This window comes from Onychomys torridus, chromosome 2 (genome assembly GCF_903995425.1).
Source record: "Onychomys torridus chromosome 2, mOncTor1.1, whole genome shotgun sequence".
Lineage (NCBI taxonomy): Eukaryota > Metazoa > Chordata > Mammalia > Rodentia > Cricetidae > Onychomys > Onychomys torridus.
This window is the reverse complement of record NC_050444.1, coordinates 128,878,178-128,902,722: the sequence shown is the minus strand read 5'-3', so window position 1 is coordinate 128,902,722 and position 24,545 is coordinate 128,878,178. Positions and strand designations below refer to the sequence as shown.

Below are 24,545 nucleotides of genomic sequence, written 5' to 3'. Positions count from 1 at the left end.
GGCCGATGAAAATGTATGTGGAGGCCACTTCTCTCATTTCTTCCCATCCATCCTGCCTCATTAGCTTCCCAGGTGAAAAGGAAGAGGCAGAGCTAAATCTTCCACAATGCTCAGATGCAGTCTTCCAAGGAGAATTATAAAGTCATTTCAACTCAGTGCTGCAGTGTTGAAGTACCATGATATATGCCCTACTCCATTCAGTGCTCTCATCTCATTGGAGCTGAGACTGCTGCTCCTAAATCTATCTAGTGACTTAACTTTGTGTAAGTGTTCCTTTTCTCTTATTCATAAGAATTTTCACATCTTTATTTCCAGATAAAAATTCTACACCATCTAAAACATGTCATTATGTCTAGTAGGAGGCTATGTAGAGACCACCAAGAATTCTCCTACATCATTTTGAATGTTTGTTTGTTGTGATTTAAACCTGTACTAAGCTGTTACTGTCATGAATGTAATTCCCAGGTATTAGTCCCTATCTGAGATAAACTCTCATGCCTTTTAACCTAGTGAGTTCTAAATGAAACTTTCCCCACTTGCCAGTCATTCAGTAATGAATTCCTGCATGATTAAATTTTATTATGATATTTTCTTTGTCATCAAACTTATTGATTTTATGTTCTGTAAATGGAACAAATGGTTAAATGTTTTCTATCTCTTAAAAGTGCAAGACATTGTCCAAAGTTTGTGTTTATTGCAATTATTTTAATACATGCTGTTTAGAATTCATAAATACTTAAGGAAAATATTAGATCATAAAATATACATTTTTTTACTCAATGAAGTTGTAATAAGTTAACAAATATTTCAACTTTTACCTTTCCGTATATATGTATATACATATAAATATATATGCACATATATGTCTATATATCTACCAAATCAGTGGTTTTAATCCTTTTAAAAGTCTCTTCTAGAAGCTATCTGTCTTATTTCATGGATAGATACCAACTAATGCCTGCTTGTAACACATTCTTTTGCTTTCATTTAATTCCTTTAAAGTCTCAAGTTTTGTTTGTTTAGTAACAATGTGGCACCAAATATTTAAAACAGTTGGGTGGGTTAGTATGTAAAATCACCAAAGATTTTTTAATTTTTTTAGAAAGGATACAGATACAGAGATAGAGCCTAATAATACAATTTCCACAATAGATGAACATGGGACTAATGAGAAAGGAAGCAAAGTTTGACTGGTAAGGAAACAGGCACCACCAGGTGAGTGAGGCAGGCAGGTTGTATGCTTCAGGTTGGGCATCAAAGTAATACTTATGAGGAAGTGAGATTTGAATATGGAATTGAAGGAAATAAGGAAAATTAGTTGAATTTACATTATGCTGGAAGAAGAAACAACTAGAAAAATCTGAAGGTAGAGTTCATCTACATGGATGTGTAAATAGATGAGATGGAGAAAGAGAACATTAGGAGGTGAGGCCATGAAGGAAACAGGGGCACAATAACTGAAAAAATTGAGGATGTTTAACTATAACTAAAAAGGGAGCAATTTCAGGGTACTTAACACAGACAGTGATTTAAGTAATTCATCCTACCCCTGCATTCAGGATACACCACCATGAATTAGAAAAGAAACAGGAGACTTTTAGGGTGCTATTTCTAAATCATAATTCAGAATTCAGGCTTAGATGACAGTGAAAAGGTTGTGAGAAATGATGAAAAAGAAGGTTACAATTATTATCCTGACTATTTTGTCGCTCTGATACATTCTTTCATGGCTTGCTAGATTTCTAATTTCATCTTAAATCTCATGATTCTAGGTCTATACCAAATGGAGAATGACCCCCCCAACCCTTATAGATAAGAACCTTGTTGGTGTGAAGAATATACAGTGGCCTGTTCCAAACCTCTCAACTCCAGCTTTTGTTAATTTATAACTGTATAATCTCAAAGCCTATATTGTCACTGTGAGAACATCCTTAGACTTGTTTATCACTGTGACAAGAGTGAAATTAAATTTATGTTTATTGCAATTATTTTAATACAAGTTGTTTAGAGTTCATAAATACTTAAGGAAAATATTAGATCATAAAGTATACATTTTGTTACTCAATGAAGTTGTAATAAGTTAACAAATATTTCAACTTTTACCTTTCCATACACACACACACACACATACATACATACACACACACACACACACACACACACACACATATATATATATATACATATACATATATATACACATATACATATATATGTCTATATATTGACCAAATCAATGGTTTTCAATCCCTGTAAAAGTCTCTTTTAAATTGTCCTTTTTTTGTTTTATCAACAGGTTTTACACCTATTTTTTCTTTTAGGACATGTGATTAAATATGGATCATTGGAAGCACCACAACCTGGGACCATGAGTCAGACATCTGTCTTAGGACTCCAGTAATAGTGAGGCTCTGGTGTATTTTAACAACAGAACTAGCATAATTTCTTTGTATATGTGAATGTGACAGAAAATGGAAGTCATAAGAGACTTTAATGATTTGGTTCTGAGAAACCAGAAAATATGAAATGCTACTCCAAAGCAGTCAAGTAAGCAAGCTTAGGGGTAACCATGAGTTTAGTTCTTGTTGTGATCATTTTATATTTATTAAACTTTTGGGTTGACTTATGAGTTTTCAGATGAGAGCAGAGGAGAGAGGAGATATAACTTAAGGAATGTGGCAATACTTAAAGCCATGAGATAAAAGGAAGTCAGAAGAGAATAAGGCCTCAAACTCTATGCTTTGGAAACTTTGATGTCAATATGCCAGTTAGTTTTGTTGACTTGACACAAACTATAGTAAACTGGGAAGAAGAAACCCCAAATGAGGAACTGCTTCCATCTGACTGGTCTGTGGCCATGAGTGTGGGCATTTTCTTGATTGATGATTTATGTCGTAGGACCCAGGCCCCTGGAGCTGGGTGGTGTTTCTGGGTTTTATAGGAAAGAAGAGAAAGCCATTGTAAAAAAGCCAGTGAACAATGTTCCTCTGTGATCTCTACTTCAGTTCCTGCCTCCAAGTTCCTACTTTGAGCTCCTGCTCTGGCTTCCCTTGATGATGAACTAAGATGTAGAAGTGTAATCCAAACAGACTCTTCCCCCACCCCAACTTGCTTATGAAGATGATGTTTTATCACAGTGACAGAAAAGCTGACTACAATGGTTAAGACTATAGAGTGAGAAAATAATACGTCTAAGAAAGTAAGATAGACAACCCAAGTAATGAGTAAGGCCAAAGGAAAAGTAAGGCCTTGAGAACCAAGTCAACAAAGAAGTGAATGATAAGTACAAGGTAGATCATTGAATCTACTCTGAGAAAAAAGATAAAGAAATAATAGGGTAAATGGGTAGATTATTGAATCTACTATAAAAAGAAAAAGGGGAAGATATAAAAAAGACAAAAGGTAATTATTGAATCTAACATGAAAAAAGAGACTATGGATATGATAAGATAAAAAGGGACATTATTGAATCTACTTTTAAAAAGGAACTATTTGTTTTACATAGGATAAGTAATGAAAATTTTTTGTCAAATGTTACTGGACTGGACATTGTTTATATATATATATATATATATATATATATATATATATATATATATATATAATGGAGTTTTTGTCTGAATCTGTCAAATGTTAATGGACTAGACATTGTTAATGTAATTCTTGACTGTAACCTTCTTTTATTATTTTAGACAAAAAAGTGGAAACGTGGTTGATAAATTGTGCACTCCAATAAACTTATCTGGGGTCAAAGAACAGAACATCCACTAGATATAGAGGCCAGAAAATGGTGGCACACGCGCCTTTAATCCTAGCATTCCAGAGGCAGAAATCCACCTGGATCGCTGTAAAGTTCAAGGCCACACTGCAAACAGCCAGGCATGGTAACAAGAGCCTTTAATCCCAGGAAGTAATGTCAGAGAGCAGAAAGGTATATAAGGCATGAAAACCAGGAACTAGGCCCGTTAAGCTTTTAGGCTTTTGAGCAACAGTTCAGCTGAGACCCATTCTGGATGAGGACTCAGAGGTTTCCTGTCTGAGGAAACAGGATCAGCCGAGGAATTGGTGAGATGAGGAATCTGTAGCTTGTTCTCATTCTCTGATCTTCCAGCATTCACCCCAATACCTGGCATCAGGTTTGTTTTTATTAATAAGACATTTTAAAATTCATGCTACATAAGTATGTGTGACAATGGATGTCACTGAAGAACAAATACACATTTTACCTGATAGGACGATACTTATACTTTGTTCTTGGTGAGTTAGATGGTTTTGAAGATAGCAAGTGACATTCCTGTGGGAATTGGCTTTAATAAAAAGGGCCATGGTCATGTTGAACAATTTATTTCCATCCCTTGAATGGGATTTTGATGTTGCTGGAATGACCTCTCCTTTGCTGTCTCTCCATTCCATCCGAGGCTGTGGGAACCAACCTCCCGAATGACACTCCAACATCACACCTTCAATATTAGGGGAATGCATAAGAATCTGTATGTCTGAGCTTGTGACTGGTTGACAACAAAAGAGGAAAACAATATTGTTAGGTATAAATGGGAGAGGAAATGACAGAAAAATAAAACTTCTTTTCAGTTTTAATCCCAGTTTCAAAAGATACATTAATAACCAAAACTCTATATGTTTGTGGTTACCATAAGAATCTCATGAAAATGAGAAGAGCCAGATGGAAAGGCTATATAGTCCACAGTCAGCAACCTATCTAAACTAAGTCATCTGACAAAAGGCCTCTTTTATTTGTTTATTCATTTACTTTAAACATATTTTTAGTTTATTTACCAAGTCTCAGAAATTAACCTACGTCTTTGGATTATTGTGAACAGAAATCAAGACGTTGACCTTCATAGACATTATAATTTGGCCAGGTGGTTGGGGTGCATGCCTTTATTCCCAGCACTTGGGAATCAGAGGCAGGCAGATCTCTGTGAATTCAAGGCCAGACTGATCTACAGAGTGAGTTCCAGGATAGGCTCCAAGAGCTACACAGAGAAACTCTGTCTCAAAGAACTAAAAAAAAAAAAAAAAAAAAAAAAAAAAAAAAAAAAAAAAAAAAAAAAAAAAAAAAAATAGTTTTTTCTTTTATTATACTCATTAGTTACTTTTGAACCACTGTAAATAGATTATAAAAATGAATTTCATTATAAGCACAACTGTGGAACTCTACTTGAATCTTTGTGTATTTCTACAGTAGGTAATTTTATAATTTGTGAACATGTGCAAGTAAAGCTATTTGGAGAAAAGAACATACTAGGTGGGACAAGGTAGCTCCCATTGCCACTGAAACCAATGAAGGATGATGAGAGTGGGAAAGATGGAGAAGCAGAGTATCTGTATGTTTATTTGTTTGGTCTTGTTTTGCTTTTCTTGTTATTAGTTTTTTCAATTAATATTTTAGTTCTTTTTATTGTTTTTGTTTTCTAATTTTCCTTTGTTGGGGAAACACTATAAGGGTGAAGGGCTGATACAGAGTGACTGGGAGGTGAGAGGGATTGGGGTGAATGATGTGAAATTACCAAAGAATCAATAAAAATTATATTAAAAATGTATTTAATATAAATCAGGTAATACATTAATAGTGTCAAAATTTAGAGGAAATAAATATGTCTGAAATTTAATAAATTTAGAGGAAATGAATATGTCTGAAAGTTTTAGCATATTTTCTGAGACATAAAATTTGCCTAATGTATAGTTAAAAAGAAAGTAGAGATTTAAAACACTGTACCAAAGCTGCTCTGTCTAGTAAAATGTTCCTGGGATAACAGTAACATTACATCTCTGCTAACACAGTTGCTGTTTGCCCCATAAGACTATAAAAATAGCAATGATTAGCTTTTTGTACCATTAGATCACAAAACATTGCAATGAGCTACAGTTGTGTAATTCTGCTCTACACTACAGAGGTGAGTTTCACATGACATCCAATGAACATTAATCAACTGAGTCAAGAGTCCTAGATGTATGTACACACATTTGTGGATTTATTCAGTTCATTTTGAATCCTTAACCTTCTCTCCTTCTATTTCTTCATCCAGAATAATTCAGAATAAGGAAAGTAGCATAAATGCCATGTAGATGCCTGGCGCCCAATGTTTGTGGTACGAATTCACGAAAAAAGCCTCTTGCCTATGGCCTTGTGAGCATGCTGGTAGGATTTATTGAAGAAGGCAGAGGCAGAAGGATCCCGAATTGAGGCTGGCCTAAGAGAAGCTTTGGCCGGGGCAGAGACACAGTGTTGGTGTAACTATGGAGGCAGTGACTGCTGCTTCGAGTTCCTGGCTGTTTCTCATCGTGTTGGTGACTTCGGTGATACTGCTACCTGGGACAAAGAATTTACTGCTGCTGGTTCAGAGAAGAATCGCCAGGACCAGCATGTTACAAGAAAGCATCGGCAAAGGTCAGTTTGGAAAAGGTTGGCAAGAGAAATGCTGGGGAGAAATTGCTGTGAAGATATTCTCTTCTAGGAAAGAATACTCAGGGTTCTGAAAGACAGACAGACATGAGATTGTGTTTGCTCCAAACCACAGAGGCAAAAAAAAAAAAAAAAAAAAGTCGGCAGGGAACCATGACCACGCCTAACAGTGACTTTGAAATCTTCAAAAAGATGATGGGACTCCACAATAATGATGCCACATGGACTATGATAAAGCCATTAACATCACAGAAAGATCGAGTTTGGACTACAAACTGCTCAGGACAATTTTGAGATGGCTAGCTGAGATGATCCAGCCTGACAGACTACTTGAACAAGGACTTGAAACAAGCCCTGTACTATCTCATTATGCAGCAGCTGTACAAATGATACAGGACTTGACAATTAACCCAAAAACAGAATTGAGGTTTAAAAAGAAAGAAAAGAAAAGAAAAAGGAGAATATAGATATTAGGTAGATCACTGAATATACCCTGAGAAAAAAAGATAAAGAAATAATAGGATAAATGGGTAGATCATTGAATCTACACTAAAAAGAGAAAGAGAAAGATGACAAAAGGTAGACTATTGAATCTATTATGAAAAGAAAAAAGAGAATATGGATATGATAAGATAAAAAGGGAGATTATGGAATCTACTTTTAAAAAAGGAACTACTTGTTTTAAATAGGATAAGTACTGAAAAATTTTTGGTCTGAGTTTATCAAATATTACTGGACTGGACATTGTTATATATAATGGAGTTTTTCGCCTGAATCTGTCAAATGTTAATGGACTAGACATCATTAATGTAAACTTGACTTTGTATATTGTATATACTTATTGGATATGATTTTTCTTGTATTAGTTATAACCTTTTTTTTTTAATTTTAGACAAAAACAGGGGAAATGTGGTGGGTATTGTATTCCCTGAAATATTGTGTGTTCCCCAAAATAAACATATCTGGGGTCAGAGAACAGACAGCCACTAGAACAAAGCCAAAAATGGTGGCTAGAAAAGGGGAAGAGTAAGCCATAACAGAAGTTGGGTGGTGGTGGTACACGCCTTTAATCCCAACATTTGGGAGGCAGAGCTAGCCGGATCTCTGAGTTCAAGGCCACTTTAGAAACAGCTAAGCATGGTGACCCACATCTTTAATCCCAGAAACCCAACCTTTAATGCCAGGGAGTGGGGGCAGAAAGAGAAAGGTATATAAGGCATGAGGACCAGGAACTAGAGGAGTAAAGCATGTAGTTAGTTAAGCATTTGGTTGGTTAAGCATTCAGGCTTTGGAGCAACACAGTTCAGCTGAGATGAGGACACAGAAGCTTGCAGTCTGAGGAAACAAGACCAGCTGAGGGACTGGTGAGGTGAGGAAACCTTGGCTTGTTCTGCTTCTTTGATCTTCCAGCATTTATCCCAATAACTGGCCTCAGGTTTGTTTTTATTAATAAGAACTCTTTAAGATTCATGCTACAGATGCTGCTATTTCATATATTGTATTGTATATGAGGATAGTGATGATTGTAGTTAAAATCTTTTGAAAAAGATTTAGGAAAATTAATCAAGTACTAGGTAGTCAGTAAATTGATCTTGAAAGAAATGGAAGTATGTATTTCAGTAAAAAGAATATTTTTATTTCTTTTATTAAAAATTTTCATAGAATATTTTTGATCATGTTTTTCCCTGCAACTCCTCCCATATTCTTTCAACCTCCTTACCCAACTTTTTAGTAAGAAACATATTTTAAAAATTCAGTTCATTTAGAAAATTACTAAAGTGTTGTTAGAGATATTTGAAAGGATGATAAAACAACCTAAAAGGAATTTGATTATATGTTAGAAATCTAAAAAAGTATGTAGGAATAATAAGAAAGTATTATTGATAGAACTAGTTTCTGCACTGTAGTAATTTTCATTTTTATCTTCTATGACATCCAATTCAAAACTAATAGTATAGAATTCATCTTGCTAATCAAACTATGCAAAAAGAGTCACTGATGATTTTCCAACCACTCAACCCTCATAGACTTTGAATCATGGGCCACAGCAATCTCAGGAGTCCCTGCCTACCTGTGACCTTGACCTCTGTGATGTGCTCTTCATAGAATTCACCATCTTTGAAGAGGCAGTGGTATGGCCCATCATCATCAACAGTCACATTAAAGATCCTGAGGGTCACTTTTCCTTCTCCAATGGCATCTTTCAGGAGTTCTGTCCTCTCCACATACTTGGAGATAATTTCTCCATGCAGGTCTTTACCATCCCTGTACAGGTGCACTGGCTGCGTATAATGGTTCCTGAACCAGCGAATCTCCATGTGCTGTGCATTTTGTGGTGGAGACAACTGACAGCTGAGTTCAAGGGTTCCACCCAATGGAGTCAAGAGTGGCCTAGTCAATCCAGTCACTGCGAATTTTTCTGTGAAGGAGAATAATCAAAAGACAAGAGTTTGATTTTTTTTCAAATTTTATTTTTTATACAGATATTTGTGTTTCAATTTTATATATCAGCCATGGGTTCCCCTGTCCTCACCCCTCCCCCCCCCATCCCAACCTTCCCCCTAGCCCCTCGCCCCCATTCCCATCTCCTCCAGGGCAAAGACTCCCCTGGGGATTCAGCTCAACCTGGTAGATTCAGTCTAGGCAAGTCTGGTCCCCTCCTTCCAGGCTGAGCAAAGTGTCCCCACATAAGCTCCAGGTTCCAAACAGCCAGCTCATGCACTAAGGACAGGTCCTGGTCACACAGCCTGGGTGTCTCCCAAACAGTTCAAGCTATTCAGTTGTCTCACTTATCCAGAAGGCCTGATCCAGTTGGGGGCTCCACAGCTTTTGGTTCATAATTCATGTATTTCCATTAGTTTGGCTATTTGTCCCTGTTCTTTTTCCAATCTTGGTTTCAACAATTCTTGCTCATTCAATCCCTCCTCTTTCTCAATAATTGGACTCCTGGAGCTCCATCTGGGACCTGGCCGAGGATCTCAGCATCCACTTCCATCAGTTATTGGATGAGAGTTCTAGCACGACCGTGTTTTACGGTGTTTGGCCATCTGATCACCAGACTAGGTCAGTTTGGGCTTTCTCTCAACCATTGCCAGTAGTCTACAGTGGAGATATCACTGTGGATTTCTGGGGCCTCTCTAACATGTTGCTTCTTCCTCTTCTCATGTGGTCTTCATTTATCATTGTCTGTTATTCCTTGTTCTCCCTTTCTGTTCTTGATCCAGCTGGGATCTCCTCTCCCCTAAGCTCTCTTTCCCTTGAACCTTGCCCTTCATTATCCCCACTCACGTCCAGGTTGTTCATGTAGATCTCATCCATTTTTCTGTCATTGGGCGATCCCTGTGTCTTTCTTATGGTCCTGTTTTCTAGGTAGCCTCTCTGGAGTTGTGAGTAGCAGTCTAGTCCTCTGACAAAAGTGTGATTTAATAAACACATCCACACATTTTGTTAAAGTCATTCTCTCTGTTTTTTCCTTTTTCTATCATCTGCCCCCTCAAGCATATACACATACTTGACTTAAGATCCCTTTGTTGCAATCTTGGATTCAACAATTCACGATCTAGCAGTCCCTCCTCTTTCTCAACAGTTAGACACCTGGAGCTCCACCTGGGGCCTGGCTGAGGATCTCTGCATCCACTTCCATCAGTTATTGGATGAGAGTTCCAAGACGACTAAAGCACAGGGACAAATAGCCAATCCAATGGAAACACATGAATTATGAACCAATGGCTGTGGAGCCCCCAGCTAGATCAGGCCCTCTGGATAAGTGAGACAATTGAATAGCTTGATCTGTTTGGGAGGCACCAAGTCTGTGGGATCAGGACCTGTCCTTAGTGCATGAGCTGGCTGTTTGGAAACTTGGGCTTACACAGGGACATATGCTCAGTCTGGAAGGAGGTGACAGGACCTGCCTGTACTGAATCCACCAGGTTTAAATGAATCCCCAGGGGTGTCTTGGTCCTTGAGGACATGGGAATGTAGGGGAGGGGCTGGGGGGAAGGTGGGAGTGGGGGCGGAAGGGTGGAGGACAGGGAACCCATGGCTGATGTATAAAATTAAAACAATAATAATAATAATAATAATAATAATAATAATAAATTTAAAAAAAGATCACTTTGTTTATCCTGAAGGTATTTTAATTACTAATTATTTAATTGATATTAAAGCAGAAAATGTTACTACAAATGGTTAGAGAAGATTTTAAGGAACTGTTGGAGACACTCAGCTATTTCAAGACAGGCTGGATTCAAGATAAATCAAGGCAATGTGCAAGTCTGGGTCAGGGAAAATTGCAATATGAGTAGGCAATGTCATGTAGTAGAAATTTTGCTGAACCGAGGCTCCAGGGACAGTAGGGAATAAACAGCCTATGTATCTTGTGAAGCATGCACAAGGTTTGTAGATGAAAGTGTGGCAGGCACTGCTGCCCTTTGTGTTGAATCCTCCACCTTTTATATGATCCAGATGAAAGAGATGCCACCTCCTTTGGTCTGGTGTATTCAATAACAGGACTGAATTTTATGATATAGTCTTGTTATGTCCATGTGCCCTGGGGTTCCTACTCCACCCTGATAACTTAATAGGTGTTATTTTCTTTACTTTCCCTTGGTCTGGTGTATTCAATAACAGGACTGAATTTTATGATATAGTCTTGTTATATCCATGTGCCCTGGGGTTCCTACTCCACCCTGATAACTTAATAGGTGTTATTTTCTTTACTTGTATAATTAAGCTATTTGTAATTTTGTTCCTTGTGATTCACACCAAGTTGGTAATGATAGTTTATTTGCACAAATGTACATAGTTATTTTGACTCACCATGTGCACTCAAAATTTAACAAACTGCTGCATGGTTAAATGGAGTCACTCAGGGCAACACTCAGCTTGAAAGCTGCTGTTTCACATGATGTAGAGTAAAGTAGAGCAGGACATAGCCTTTTACACTCTACAGCAAATAAAGATGAAAATTAGCTCAATATTGTGACATTAGAATATTGTGTATCAAAAAAAAAACCCATCAATCATTAGAATAACTGAAATCCAAAACATTGACAACATTTAATGATAAAAAGATGAAGACAATATGACTGTTATTTATTGTTGGCAGCAATGCAGAATGATTCAGACACTATGGCAGACAGTTTGGCACTCTATAACAGTGCTAGATGTGGGCTTATAATAATTTCTTTTCATAGTCATGATTACATATGCAGTTCAAATGAGTTATAAAGTACTTATATATTGAAATTTATACACAAATAACTTCTTTATTCCCAGTTTCTAAAAATTTGAACCAATCAAAATGCCCTTTAAGAGGTGAGTGAAGAATCCAACTCTGGTTCATTCATTCAATGAAATACTATGAATTAGTAAAAGAACTTGTGCAACAGTGACACACATGTTAGTGCAGTAAGCAACCAATGTTGATGGATTTAAGGCATATTTCATGATACAGGCACCATATCTGACATCCTAAAGTGGCCAGGACCTGAGATCAGGTAAGTCATGTGCCCCAGGGAGAAACCTAGTATTACTGTTCTGTGAAAGGGATATGGTAATGAAATGACTCCTAATGACATACTGCTATACCCATAGATCATTGCCTAGCTCAACCCTCATTAGAGGTTTCTTCTTGCAGTAGATGGGAAATAATGCAAAGACCATCAACTGGACAATATGTAGAGAGTTAGAAACTTTGGTACACTCAGTGATATATCTTCATCAAACTCCTCTTGCTTAAGGTTCAGGGATCTAAGCAGAAGAGGAGTCAGAAAAATCGTACGACCAAGAAGTGATGAGTGCCTGCAAGGAAACAATGTCATTTAGTTACAGCAGGACTGATCCACATATGAGCTCACAGAGACTGGGGCAGTACACACAAAACCTGCACAGGTTTAAGGCAGACAGAGTCCCAGCACAGAGAGGGGGAAGTGGAAATGAGGTCCCACACCTAACAAAAGCTATCTGCAGTTGATACCCACTGGGAAAGGGAAACTCATTTTCCTCCAGTGGAATCTCACTGACCATGTTAACCACACTCTAGGCCAGGCCCCAAGCCCAGGAGTAGCTGGTCAATCCAAAACTGATTTAACAGAATTTTAGAGGACTATTTGTTTTGTTTTCCATTTTATTGCATTTTTTATTTTTGTCATATGTGTCTTTTGCTTGTTTATTCTGGTTTTCTGTTTTTGTGTTTCTTTTTTGTTTTCACTTTGTTTCTTATGTTTTGGTTCTTTCTAAAGAGAGAACAAGAGGTTGAGAGTGAGAGAGGCAGAAATATAACAAAAGATAAAGCAGAAGTGAGAGCTAAAGAGAGAGACAGAGACAGAGAGACAGAGACAGACAGAGACAGAGAGAAAGTCACAAAGAGAGATTATAAAGTTGATTGGCTAAGAAGATCTGGGAAGAACTGAAGGAGAATATGACCAAAGTAGATTGTATTAAATTTTGTTTTCAAAGAATAATTTTTAAACAGTAATGAGTTACATGGATAAACCTCAATCTTTGCACGTGAGAAAAATCAGTTTAAAATGGACACATCTTGTATGATAGCAGCTATGTTACTTCTAGAAAACAGCAGCGTAGATGCAGAACAAAGAGCTGTAACCTTTGGTTGTGGGGGAGGAAAAAAGGGACAAATGGGTATAGTTTATGGAAGTTTTAGGATGATGAAGGTTTTATGCGTGATACTGAAATGGTGGATATATGTAGCACAAATTGTTAGAAGGTCTTACTAATAAAAACAAACCCGGAGCCAGGTATTGGGGTGAATGCTGAAAGATCAGAGAAACAGAACAGGCCACAACCACCTCACCTTGCCTATTCCTCAGCTGATCTTGTTTCCTCAAACTGGAAGCCTCTGTGTGTGGTGGTATTGTGTTCCCTGAAATATTGTGTGTTCCCTGAAATAAACTTATCTGGGGTCAGAGAGCAGGACAGCCACAATATTAAACATGAGAATATGCAGTGGTAGCACACGCCTTTAATCCTAGCATTTCAGAGACAGAAGTACCTCTGGATCTCTGAGTTCAAGGCCACATTAGAAACAGCCACGCGTGGTGACTCAAGATTTTAATCCCAGAAATCCAGCCTTTAATCCCAGAAATCCAGCCTTTAATCCCAGGGAGTGACTGAAGAAAGTAGAAAGATATGTAAGGGTAAAGACCAGAAACTAGAAGCATTTGGCTGGTTAAGCATTTGGCTGGTTCAGCATTTGGCTGGTTCAGCATTTGGCTGGTTAAGCTTATGGGCTTTGGAGCAGCAGTTCAGCTGAGATCCATTCTGGATGAGGACTCAGAGGCATCCAGTCTGAGGAAACAAGACCAGCTGAAGAACTGGGCAAGGTGAGGCAGCTGTGGCTTGTTTTGCTTCTCTGATCTTCTAGCGTTCACCCCAATAACTGGCCTCGGGTTTGATTTTATTAATAAGACATTTTAAGATTCCTGCTAAATCCGTGTCCTCACCCAAATGGATTGAAGCTGAACTGCTGCTAGAAGCCTAAAACCTTAAAAGATTCTAGTTTCTGCTCCTCATGCCTTTTATACCTTCCTGCTTCCTGCCATTACTTCCTGGGATGAAAGGCATACGTCACCATGTTTGGCTGTTTCCAATGTGGCTTTGAACTCACAGAGATCCATATGGATCTCTACCTTTGGAATGCTGGGATTAAAGGTGTGTGTGTCACCATTTTCCAGCCTCTATATCTAGTGGCTGTTCTATTCTCTGACCCCAGATAAGTTTATTAGGGTGCACAATATTTTGGGGAACACAATATCACCACAGATATATGACATTATGCAATACACAATAAATATCAGGATTTTAGGGTCTGATCATGGAAAAAGATAAAACCACAGGGTAAATGTAGCACACAATAGTTTTCTATTTGGGAAGCACTTTAGCAATTTTGCAGAAGATAGCTCTCAAAGGTGAGACACCAGGATGGTTCTGGAAGGACATAAGGACCAAGGAAATTCCATAGTTTGAGAGGAGGCACGTGTGTGTGTGTGTGTGTGTGTGTGTGTGTGTGTGTGTGTGTGTGTGTGTTTGTGTATGTGTGTATCTGTGTGTTTGTGTGACACCTCTCCACAGCCCAGAAGAGAGTCCTGGTCAAAGATCTATGAAGAGTATCAACAGTTTCAGTGTTTTGTTCATTTTCACAGTGACAGAGTTCATCTTGTCTTTGTCTAGAATGTTTTAGGTGCACCCTACACAACATCTAGAGCAGGATGGCATTGAATGAATAAGAAACAATTTATCTGTAATATATGGAAAACAAAATAGGTTCTCTTGAAGAACAGCAGGTGCTCTAATAGATGAACCATCTTTCCAGCCCAAGTTTATTAAAATTTAAAAGTCATCATCTTTTATAATAGCCAGATGGTAAGTACCTGTTGTGAGATACATAAAATATCTTGATTGAAAAGCAAATAGAAATCAAACTGGAACTGACCTGGAAACTTTCTCCCAGATGGATAGCTTCCACAGTGAAGGAATTTCTATGAAAGTCACTAGGGATAAAAGTCATCAATGGACTTACCCTACAGTGGACTCTGCATGTCTCAATAAGCAAGATGTACCTACCTGTGCAATAGTGATAGCACTGTTTATGGGGATAACCATCATTTCCTTATTGAATTTGAAGCCTGTACCACAGGAGAGAATACAATCTCCAGTACTGTAAACCTGGTCAAAAGGCCATGGCTGAGGAGGTCATACATCATAGGCAAATTACTACCATTGTTTTGTTAAGTGAAATTATGTAAACTGCTTCCTAAATATTTTTACATTTATAACTATAGATTAGTGCTGTTTTCAGTCTTGGTTAGAGAAGCATCTTTTTACAGGGGGCAACACTCAAATAGGTTTATAACTGGCAAGAGTACTGAGAATTAGTGACTGTTGAGTGATCAACCACAAATAAGGCATTTGTAGAAATATTCTTGAGGGTTAATGAACATAGCAGAATGGTAGAAGCTGAAAGAGTGGATGTAAGAGCTGAAGAATGAGGAGGAATGCTGTAATATCCTATATTCTGGGTACAATGTGGCTGCTGCACTCATGGATTACAGTGGCTATTATCACCAGCAGGAGAAATACACAGGGTCAAGCCAGTCTACATTCCAATTCATGAAACGCCACCACTGAGAAACTTATTAGCAAGTGATGGTTGCTGTGGGGAGGGGAATCATTTTCTATAGGGTGAGGCTGTTAACAAGTTGCCCATTCCACAGTGGGTGGATGGCCTCACACCCATGTGCATGAAGGTGGCAATAATTGGACTCAGAAAAAAAGAAGACATAAAGAAGGAGGGAAAGTATTGAAGTTATCTGAAGGGAGTGATCTGAAGTGAAAATTACAAATGGATTCAAGGCCTGCTCTGTAGGAGGGATTTCAAGCCTGATACTATAAGTTTGGCCAAACACTTATGGTTAGGGAGGTCAGGTGTCCTAGGGGTAACTTACTACTGTTGTTTAACTAAATTGATGATGTGGTATCAAATTGATACCTAAATATTTAAGAGAAATTCATTAATCAATGTACCTAAACTACCTCCCTAAATTTAGGCAATGTTGTAGAAGAAGAACTAGAAAAAAAATGTAATAACTAGAAGACAAAGAGAAGAGTGGTGAAGTGTTATTATCTGTGTTCAGCTTAATCATTGCAGTCATGGATACACAACAGCTGAGCCTGCCTCCTCTGGGCCCATAGAAGACTAGACCTGTCAACCAACTGCTGGTCATGGGTATGGGAAGGACTCATGTAGCTCTTCCCCTACCTTCCCTCCATTGAACTGTTGGTTATTGAAAGATTTGGGGTATAAAGGTTATTATCTTCAGATTGGTACACATTGGTGAGCTCATCCTGATTAAATTCAGTAGGTCATAAAACAAGACAAAAAACCCCCCAAACAAACAAAAAACCCCAAAACATAAAACACAAACATGGAAAAGTGACCTGTAGGAAAGAGGGTTAACTGACAAAGGTAGGAGGAAGACAAGAACAGGTGGTGTGGAGTAGCCAGAATGGATTATACATATGTATAAAATTGTAAGAGAACAAATTTATTAAATAAAGAAAAGCAAGGAGCAAATGACTACTAATAAAAAGAAAAATAAGGATTTAGAGCATCATCAACACTTCAGATAAAAAGAAACATTTTTGAAAGATATTCAACATTGCCCATCAACTTGAACAGAAAATGTAGTAAAGGTTAGATTTTGTTTTCCACCTGAAAGCTAAGAAAAATAAAAATCACTGTGTCTCAGCCACCAACTTCCTTAGGAACTCCCTGGAACCCACTTGCAAGGGTATCAGTTAGAAGATCTTCACTTTCTCTCCTTTCCTCCAATTCCATTTCTGCAGGCTCTCCCTCACCTCTGCAGCAGACCACCTGCTGTGGTCTCTTTTCTTCCCTGCCCCAATCTTCATGGACCATGCAGATTTTCTCCTACAGCCTACCTCCACCACACCATCTTTTTATTTCAACTGCCAGCTTTCAAAGGCACTCCCTGGAAACACAATGGGGATGATGGCAAGGAAATCATGTAGGCAATATTCACTCTCCTTCTTGTCTTCTAATTCCAATCTCCCAGTCCTATCTTCAGCGTTGTAGAAGATCACCTGTTATACAACAGGGGGCTCTATGCAGATCTGGTAACACATCCAACTCCCTCCACTGGAACCTTTCAACCCCCTCCCCCCTTATAGTCCATTCCATTCCTTAGTATCAGCTCCCAGTACTTTCTATCCAGGACCTCTATTTACCACATCTGGAGGGATTTCAGGACCATTCCCAAATCCAGTTCTCAGCCACCACTCTCTCCTTAGAACCAAAGAGGGCAACAGAAACCAAGGAATGGAATACCTACTCAACAAAGACAAAACCAGATATCAGCATCTAGAATTATAATCATCTCAAACTCAAATGCCTAGACATCAGCATAAAAAATACAATAAATAACAGCAAAGACAGTATGTCTCCAGTAGAGCTCAGTGACCCCGCTACACAGGCCTGGAGAAATGAAATATAACAGAAGCACAAGACAAGGGATTCAAAATAGCTATTATGAATAAGTTAAAGCTCTTCAAAGGGTGAAAGGAAGGAATCTATTAAAGAAATCTATGAAAACACAAATAATGGAATGAAATGAAAATATTTCAAGACATAGAAGTGAAAATAGAGTAAATACACATCTAAACTGAGGATAAACTAGAATTGAAAAATTTAGGGACTTTCAAACTCAGAGGCAAAACTCACCAACAGAGCACAAGAATTGGAAGAGAGAATCTCTGGTACTGAAGACAAGATAGAAGAAATGTATATCTAGGACAAAGAAAATGTTGAATCTAATAAAATTCAGGTACAAAATACCCATGAAATTTCGTACATTATGAAAAAAATCAAATTGAAGAATACTAGCAAGAGAAGAAAAAGACACCCAGGTCAATGGCACAGAAAACATTTTCAACAAAATAATAGAAGAAAATTTCCTTAACTGCTGTGGATATCACTCTGTACAAATAAAATGCTGTTTGGCCAGTGGCTAGGCAGGAAGTATAGGCGGGACAAGAGAGAAGAGAATTCTGGGAAGTATAAGGCTGGAGAGAGCCACCGCCAGCCACCGCCATGAAAAGCAACATGTAAAGACACTGGTAAGCCACAAGCCATGTGGCAAAGTATAGACTAACAGAAATGGCTTAATTTAAGATAGAAGAAGTAGATAACAAGAAACCTGCCACTGCCATACAGTTTGTAAGCAATATAAGTTTCTGTGTGTTTACTTGGTTGGGTCTGAGCGACTGTGGGACTGGCAGGTAAGAGAGATTTGTCCTAACTGGACCAGGCAGGAAAAATCTAACTACACTTAACCTAAAGAAACAAAGGGCTATCAAGGTACAAAGGCATACAGAACACAAAACAGACTGGACCAGAAAAGAAATCCTCCACAGCTCATAATAAAGCACAAAATGTACAGATAAAGAAAAAGTATGAAGGAATGAAGTTAAAATACCTTTTTACAGATAATATGATGGTACACATAAGTGAACCCAAAAATACAACCAGGAAACACAAAGAGTTTAATTTTCAATAAAGTAGTTGGATCCAAAATTAACTAACAAAAATTAGCAGTCATCCTATTTACAAATACAAATGGACTGAGAAAGAAATCATGGAAACAATACCTTTTTTGGTAGCCTCAAATTATATAAAATATCTCATGGTAATTCTCCCTAAGCAAGTGAAAGACTTGTATGATAAAAATGTTAAGGCACTGAAGAAAGACACCAAAGAAGATAGGTGGAAAGATCTTCCATGTAGAATTGTTAGAATTAACATATTAAAATGGCCAAACTTAAGTTCAAGTGGATCAAAGACCTCAACATAAATCTAATTACTCTGAACCTGATAGAAGAGAAAGTAGGAAGTACTCTTGAATGCATTGGCATCGGAGATCACCAGTAGCACAGACACTGAGAGAAACAGTCAATCAATGGGACCTGTTGAAACTGAGAAGCTTTTGTAGAGCAAAGGACACAGTCAACAAGACAAAGCGACAGCCTACAGAATGGGAAAAGGTCTTCACCAACCCCACATCTGACAGAGGGCTGATATCCAGAATATAAAAAGAACTCAAGAAATTAGACATCAAAATGCCCAACAGTCCAATTAAGAAATGGGCTATAGAACTAAACAGAGAATTCTCCACAGAGGAAGCTCAAATGGCTGAAAGACATTTAAGGAATTGCTCAACATCCCTAATTATCCAGGAAATGCAAATCGAAATGACTCTGAGATACCACCTTACACCTGTCAGAATGGCTAAGATCAAAAACACTGAAGACAGCTTATGCTGGAGAGGATGTGGAGCAAGGGGAACTCTCCTCCACTGCTGGTGGGAATGCAAGCTTGTACAGCCACTTTGGAAATCAATATGGCACTTCCTTAGAAAATTGGGAATCCATCTCCCCCAAGTCCCAGCTGTAGCACTCTTGGGCATATACCCAAGGAATGCTCAATCATACCACAAGGGCATTTGCTCATCTATGTTCATATCAGCATTGTTTGTAATAGCCAGAACCTGGAAACAACCTAGATGCCCTTCAACTGAAGAATAAAGAAAATGTGGTACATATACACAATGGAGTACTACTCAGCAGAGAAAAACAATGACATCATGAGGTTTGCAGGCAAATAGATGGATCTAGAAAAAATCATCCTGAGTGAGGTAACCAGCCTCACAATGACAAACATGGTATGTACTCACTGATAGGAGGATGCTAGATGTAAAACAAAGATGACTAGACTGCTACACAACTCCAGGGAGGCTACTTAGAAAATGGGACCCTAGGAAAGACCCAGGGATCACCCAATGACAGAGAAATGGACAAGATCTACATGAACAACCTGGACAACAGTATGAGTAATGAAGGGCAAGATTTGAGGGAAAGGAAGCTTAGGGGAGCAGGAGATCCCAGCTGGATCAAGAACAGAAAGGGAGAACAAGGAATAACAGACCATGATAAATGCAGACCACATGGGAACAGGAATAGGCAGAGTTCTTGAGAGGTCCCCAGAAATCCACAATGACTGCTGGCAATGGTCTAGAGAAAGCCTGATGTGACCTAGTCTGGTGATCAGATGACTAAACACCCTAACAGTCGTCTTGGAACTCTCATCCAATAACTGATGGAAGTGGATGCAGAGATCCTCAGCCAGGCCCCAGGTGGAGCTCCAGATGTCCAACTGTCGAGAAAGAGGAGGGACTGCAAGAGCGTGAATTGTTGAATCCAAGATTGCAAAAAGCACAGGGACAAATAGCCATTCGAAAGAAAGCACATGAAGTATGAACCAATGGCTGAGGAGTCCCCAGCTAGATCAGCCCCTCTGGATAAGTGAGATAATTGAATAGCTTGATCTCTTTGGGAGGCACCCAGGCTGTGGGACCAGGACCTGTCCTTAGTGTATGAGCTGGCTGTTTGGAACCTTGGGCTTACACAGGGACACATGCTCAGCCTGGAAGGAGGGGACAGGAACTGCCTGTACTGAATCCACCAGGTTTAAATGAATCCTCAGGGGTGTCTTGGTCTTGGAGGACATGGGAATGGGGGGAAGGTGGGGATGGGCCCGGGAGGGGGAGGACAGGGGAACCCATGGCTGATGTATAAAATTAAAACTCATAATAATAAAAAAAATAAAAATAAAAATAAATTGGCCATCCAACCAAAAGCAACCTATAGATTCAATGAAATACCCAACAGAATTCCGAAATCCATCACCATGGATCTTGAAGGACAATTTTCAGGTGCATATGGAAACACAAAACCAAGGATAGTTAAAACACTCTTGAATAGTAACAGAACTGCTGGAGGCATCACCACATCTCCAATTGTACTGCAGAGATATAGTAATAAAAACAGTGTGGTGTTAAAGCAAAAGCAGACACATTTATCATTGGAATCAATTTGAAGACTCAGACATAAGTAGTTCATACTCCCATGGACACCTATTTTTATGAAAAAGAAGTCTAAATACACACTGGATAAAAGATAGCGTCTTGACCAAGTCTGGTCAAACTGTATGGCTGCATGAAAAAAAAAAAAAAAAAAAAAAGAAAACAGAAAATAGATCCATACCCATCAGTAAGCACAAAATTTAATTCTGAATGTATCAAGAATCTTAACCTAAGTCTAGATACATTGAGTCTGATAGAAGAGAAAGTGGAAAATAGTCTTAAACTCATTAGCACAAGAAAGACTTTTTGAACAGAACACCATTAGCACAGGGACTGAGAACAACAAAGAAATAGGACCTCATGAGACTGAAAAACTATGCACAGCAAAGGGCAGTGTCATTTCGAGAAAGATTTTTACCAACTACACATTTGATAGAGGGATAATATTTACATTATATAAAGAGTTTAATAATCTAGACATCAAGAAAACAAATAACCCAACTAAAAATGGGATAAAGATCTAAAAAGAATTCTCAAAGAGCACATCCAAATGGCTGTGAAACACTTAAAGAATTGTTCACCATCTTTAGATACCAGGGGAATGAAAATCAAAAATACTTTGAGATTTCATCTTATCTTAGTGACACTTGTCAATAAAAGAAATGACCGCTCATACTGGTGAGGATGTAAAGTGAGAGGCATAAACATCCATTGCTAGTGGAAGTTCAAGATTGTACAGTCACAAAAGATATCACTGTGGTCGTTAGACACTTGCTCAATCATATTAACTGTACCTCTATTCATAATAGCCAAAAATTGGAAATTCCTTAGATGTTTTTCAGTAAATGAATGGATAAAGAAAATGTTGTACATCTACACACTGAAACATTTTATTCACCCATTTAAAAATATGAAATGAAGTTCACAGTAAACGGATGGAGCTAGGAAAAAAATCATTCTGAGTGAGGTAATCCAGACCAAGAAAGACAAATGTATGTACTGACTTATATGTGGATGTTTGCTTTAAGTCTTCAATAAGAAAGCTGCAATCCATATAACCACAGAGATTAGGTATAAAGTAAGGGGTTGGGGGGAGGCATGGACTTCCCTAATAAGGAAAATTAAGTTATGTACCTATGGATGGACAGGGATGTAATAGGAGGGTCAAAAGGGGAGAGGGTGAGAAGAGGAAGGAAAGGGGAGGAAATACAGTGCGGGACAGCCAAAACTGAGGCCCATTTCTAGGGCCATATGGAAACCAGAAAAGTAGGAGATTACTAAAGTTGCTTCATACATATATGAAGGGAATCCAGATGAAATCGCTCAATACTTGGGCAAAGCCACAACTGGATATCTCTTGTCACCAAGGGAAGCTGTCAGTACCAAGAATGAGTCTAATTCAGATGATACCCAAGTAAATGTTCATCAGTGAAATTTATCATTGGAAAATCAGCTTCTGCTAGAATATTCATTGTTTATATTATTTGTTGTCTAAGTCTATTCTTTTAAATGTCTTCAAGTAATCTGTATTTATTTGTGGTTTACACAGATGCCTCTACAAAGGCAAAGTCTCATTATCCTAGCCCATTTCATCTTCCCTCATCTTCTCCCACTGTATTCTTAGATTTGATGGATTTTAATCTGTATCTGCTGTACCAGTTCCTCAGTGTAAAAGTGATATGTTAGTCTCGTGTATTCAGTTTGAATATTGAGTCCTCAAGGCAAGTATTCTATCTCTTTCATTGCAATTTCTTCGTAGAAGCTGAAACAAACCCAAGGAAAGACTATTTGCTGATTAGACATAATTATTTGCTCCTCTAAGCTGGATACTCTTGTGACTGTCCTCACTTGATTGCTACATTCAACTTTAGGAACAATGATTTCAATGCCCTGTTCTTTGTACCATACATTGTTTTGGGGGGCATGCTTGACATTGCTAAGACTCATAAGGACAAGTAAGAGTCATACCTGAACTCAGTGCCAATATCTGATGGAGGTACAAGACAACACAATGTGTGACAAGAAGTGCTCCTGTAACTCCCATGATACCTGTGATGAAACACATTAGATGAAAGTGTAGATTAGATTTATTTTAACTGTCCATTCAATTCCCAATTTCTCTATAACTGTAGTATCTTGCATCATGATGTGTGTATGATAGATAGGAAAATCTATCATATTTGACTACTGGAATAAAGGCCAAAATACTAAGTAACTTAAGAAAAATCAAAATGTTTATGATATGTCCTTCTTGAATTTTGAATAAACAAAATAAAATGCTTATATATATTAAATGTGTTTAACTATATTTTAAATTTTATTTTTACGTGTGTGTGTGTGTGTGTGTGTGTGTGTGTGTGTGTGTGTGTGTGTGTTTTACCTGTATATATGTATGGACTGTTTGTATTTCTGGTGCCCACAGAGGCCAGAAAAAGTTGTTTGATCTCATAGAACTGGAGTTAAAGTTAAACATAGTTGTGAACCACTATATGGATGTCAGAAGTACACCTTAGTCCTCTGCAAGAGCAAAAAGTACTCTTAATTACTAATCCATCTCTCCATCTTTCTTTTATATTTTATTAGTATATATTAATTATACATAATGCATGTCATTATGACATTTTCACACATGTATGTATTTTGTATTCACTGCCATTGCCCTCTCTTATGTCCTCCCAGTACCACTAAGTTTTCCCTTTCCAAAGACTTTCCCTTATAATATTACATCTTTTTTAATTTTTAGGTAATCCTTTGAATTTAATTAGGATATTTTACAGGACATGATTAAGGTTTGTTTATTGGACCATGGGTCATTCATGGCTACACCACTGAAAAAGGGTATCCTCCCCTCCCCAGCAATTATTAGCTTCCTTTAAAGCCTCAGAGTGGGATGAGGTCTTGTGAGTTTCTCCCTTTTCCACCATGGAAATGGTGGCACTAATCCTGTGCACTTCTTGTGCAGGTAATCACAGTTGCCTTAGTGTAAGTATTTCTCCTAGATAATTGTATTTTCATACATTTTTAAAAGAACACATATCTCTCACTTCTCCATCTCCTTCCTCTTTCCAGATTTCAATGACAATGACTCTACTCTCTACTATGATATCAAGTTTTTAAAAATATTTTGTATTTGAAATAGAATTACATTACTTTCCCTCTTTCCTCCCTCCCTCCAGCTTCTCTCACATCACCACTCTCAAGCCAACAGCCTCTATTTCTTTATTATTGTTACACACATACACACATATACACTTATGAATATACATATATACACTAATGCATATATGTATATAACAACATTTTTATATTGCAATAAATAGTAACAACATTGTTATTATAACAGCATTAATAAAGAAAAAATACATATGCATGCATATATATGTGTATGGGTGTGCATGTATATATGTACAAATATATATAAACACAGCATAATGAGTCATTTATTTTTTGGTTTGTTTGTGTATGGTTTCAAGGCTGACCACTGTGCATTGGACAACCAATATGGAGCTCATTCCTGAAAGAGTCTAATTCTCCTTCTCCCAGTTATTATCTGTCTGTAGTTCTTTTGTTTGTTTGTTTGTTTTTCAAGACAGGGTTACTCTGTGTAGCTTTGCGCCTTTCCTGGAATTCACTTTGGAGACCAGGTTGGCCTCGAACTCACAGAG

General features: G+C 37.9%; 2 protein-coding genes across 2 annotated transcripts in view; both read right to left on the bottom strand.

Moving 5' to 3' along the window:
• LOC118577972 (selection and upkeep of intraepithelial T-cells protein 2-like) overlaps positions 1 to 16,862 on the bottom strand; it is a 34,315-nt gene extending 17,453 nt beyond the window's left edge. Inside the window, exons 1-3 of the mRNA XM_036178597.1 lie at positions 16,727 to 16,862; positions 8,496 to 8,843; positions 4,227 to 4,508 (exon numbers count right to left, since the gene is read on the bottom strand). Coding sequence (XP_036034490.1) covers positions 4,227 to 4,508; positions 8,496 to 8,843; positions 16,727 to 16,862 — 766 coding nt within the window. The remainder of the gene's footprint in view (positions 1 to 4,226; positions 4,509 to 8,495; positions 8,844 to 16,726) is intronic.
• A 41-nt stretch (positions 16,863 to 16,903) lies between these two features.
• The window catches only part of LOC118577971 (selection and upkeep of intraepithelial T-cells protein 2-like), a 76,732-nt gene continuing 69,090 nt past the window's right edge, over positions 16,904 to 24,545 (bottom strand). The window contains exon 10 of the mRNA XM_036178596.1: positions 16,904 to 17,047. Within this exon, the coding sequence (XP_036034489.1) occupies positions 16,904 to 17,047 (144 nt within the window). The remainder of the gene's footprint in view (positions 17,048 to 24,545) is intronic.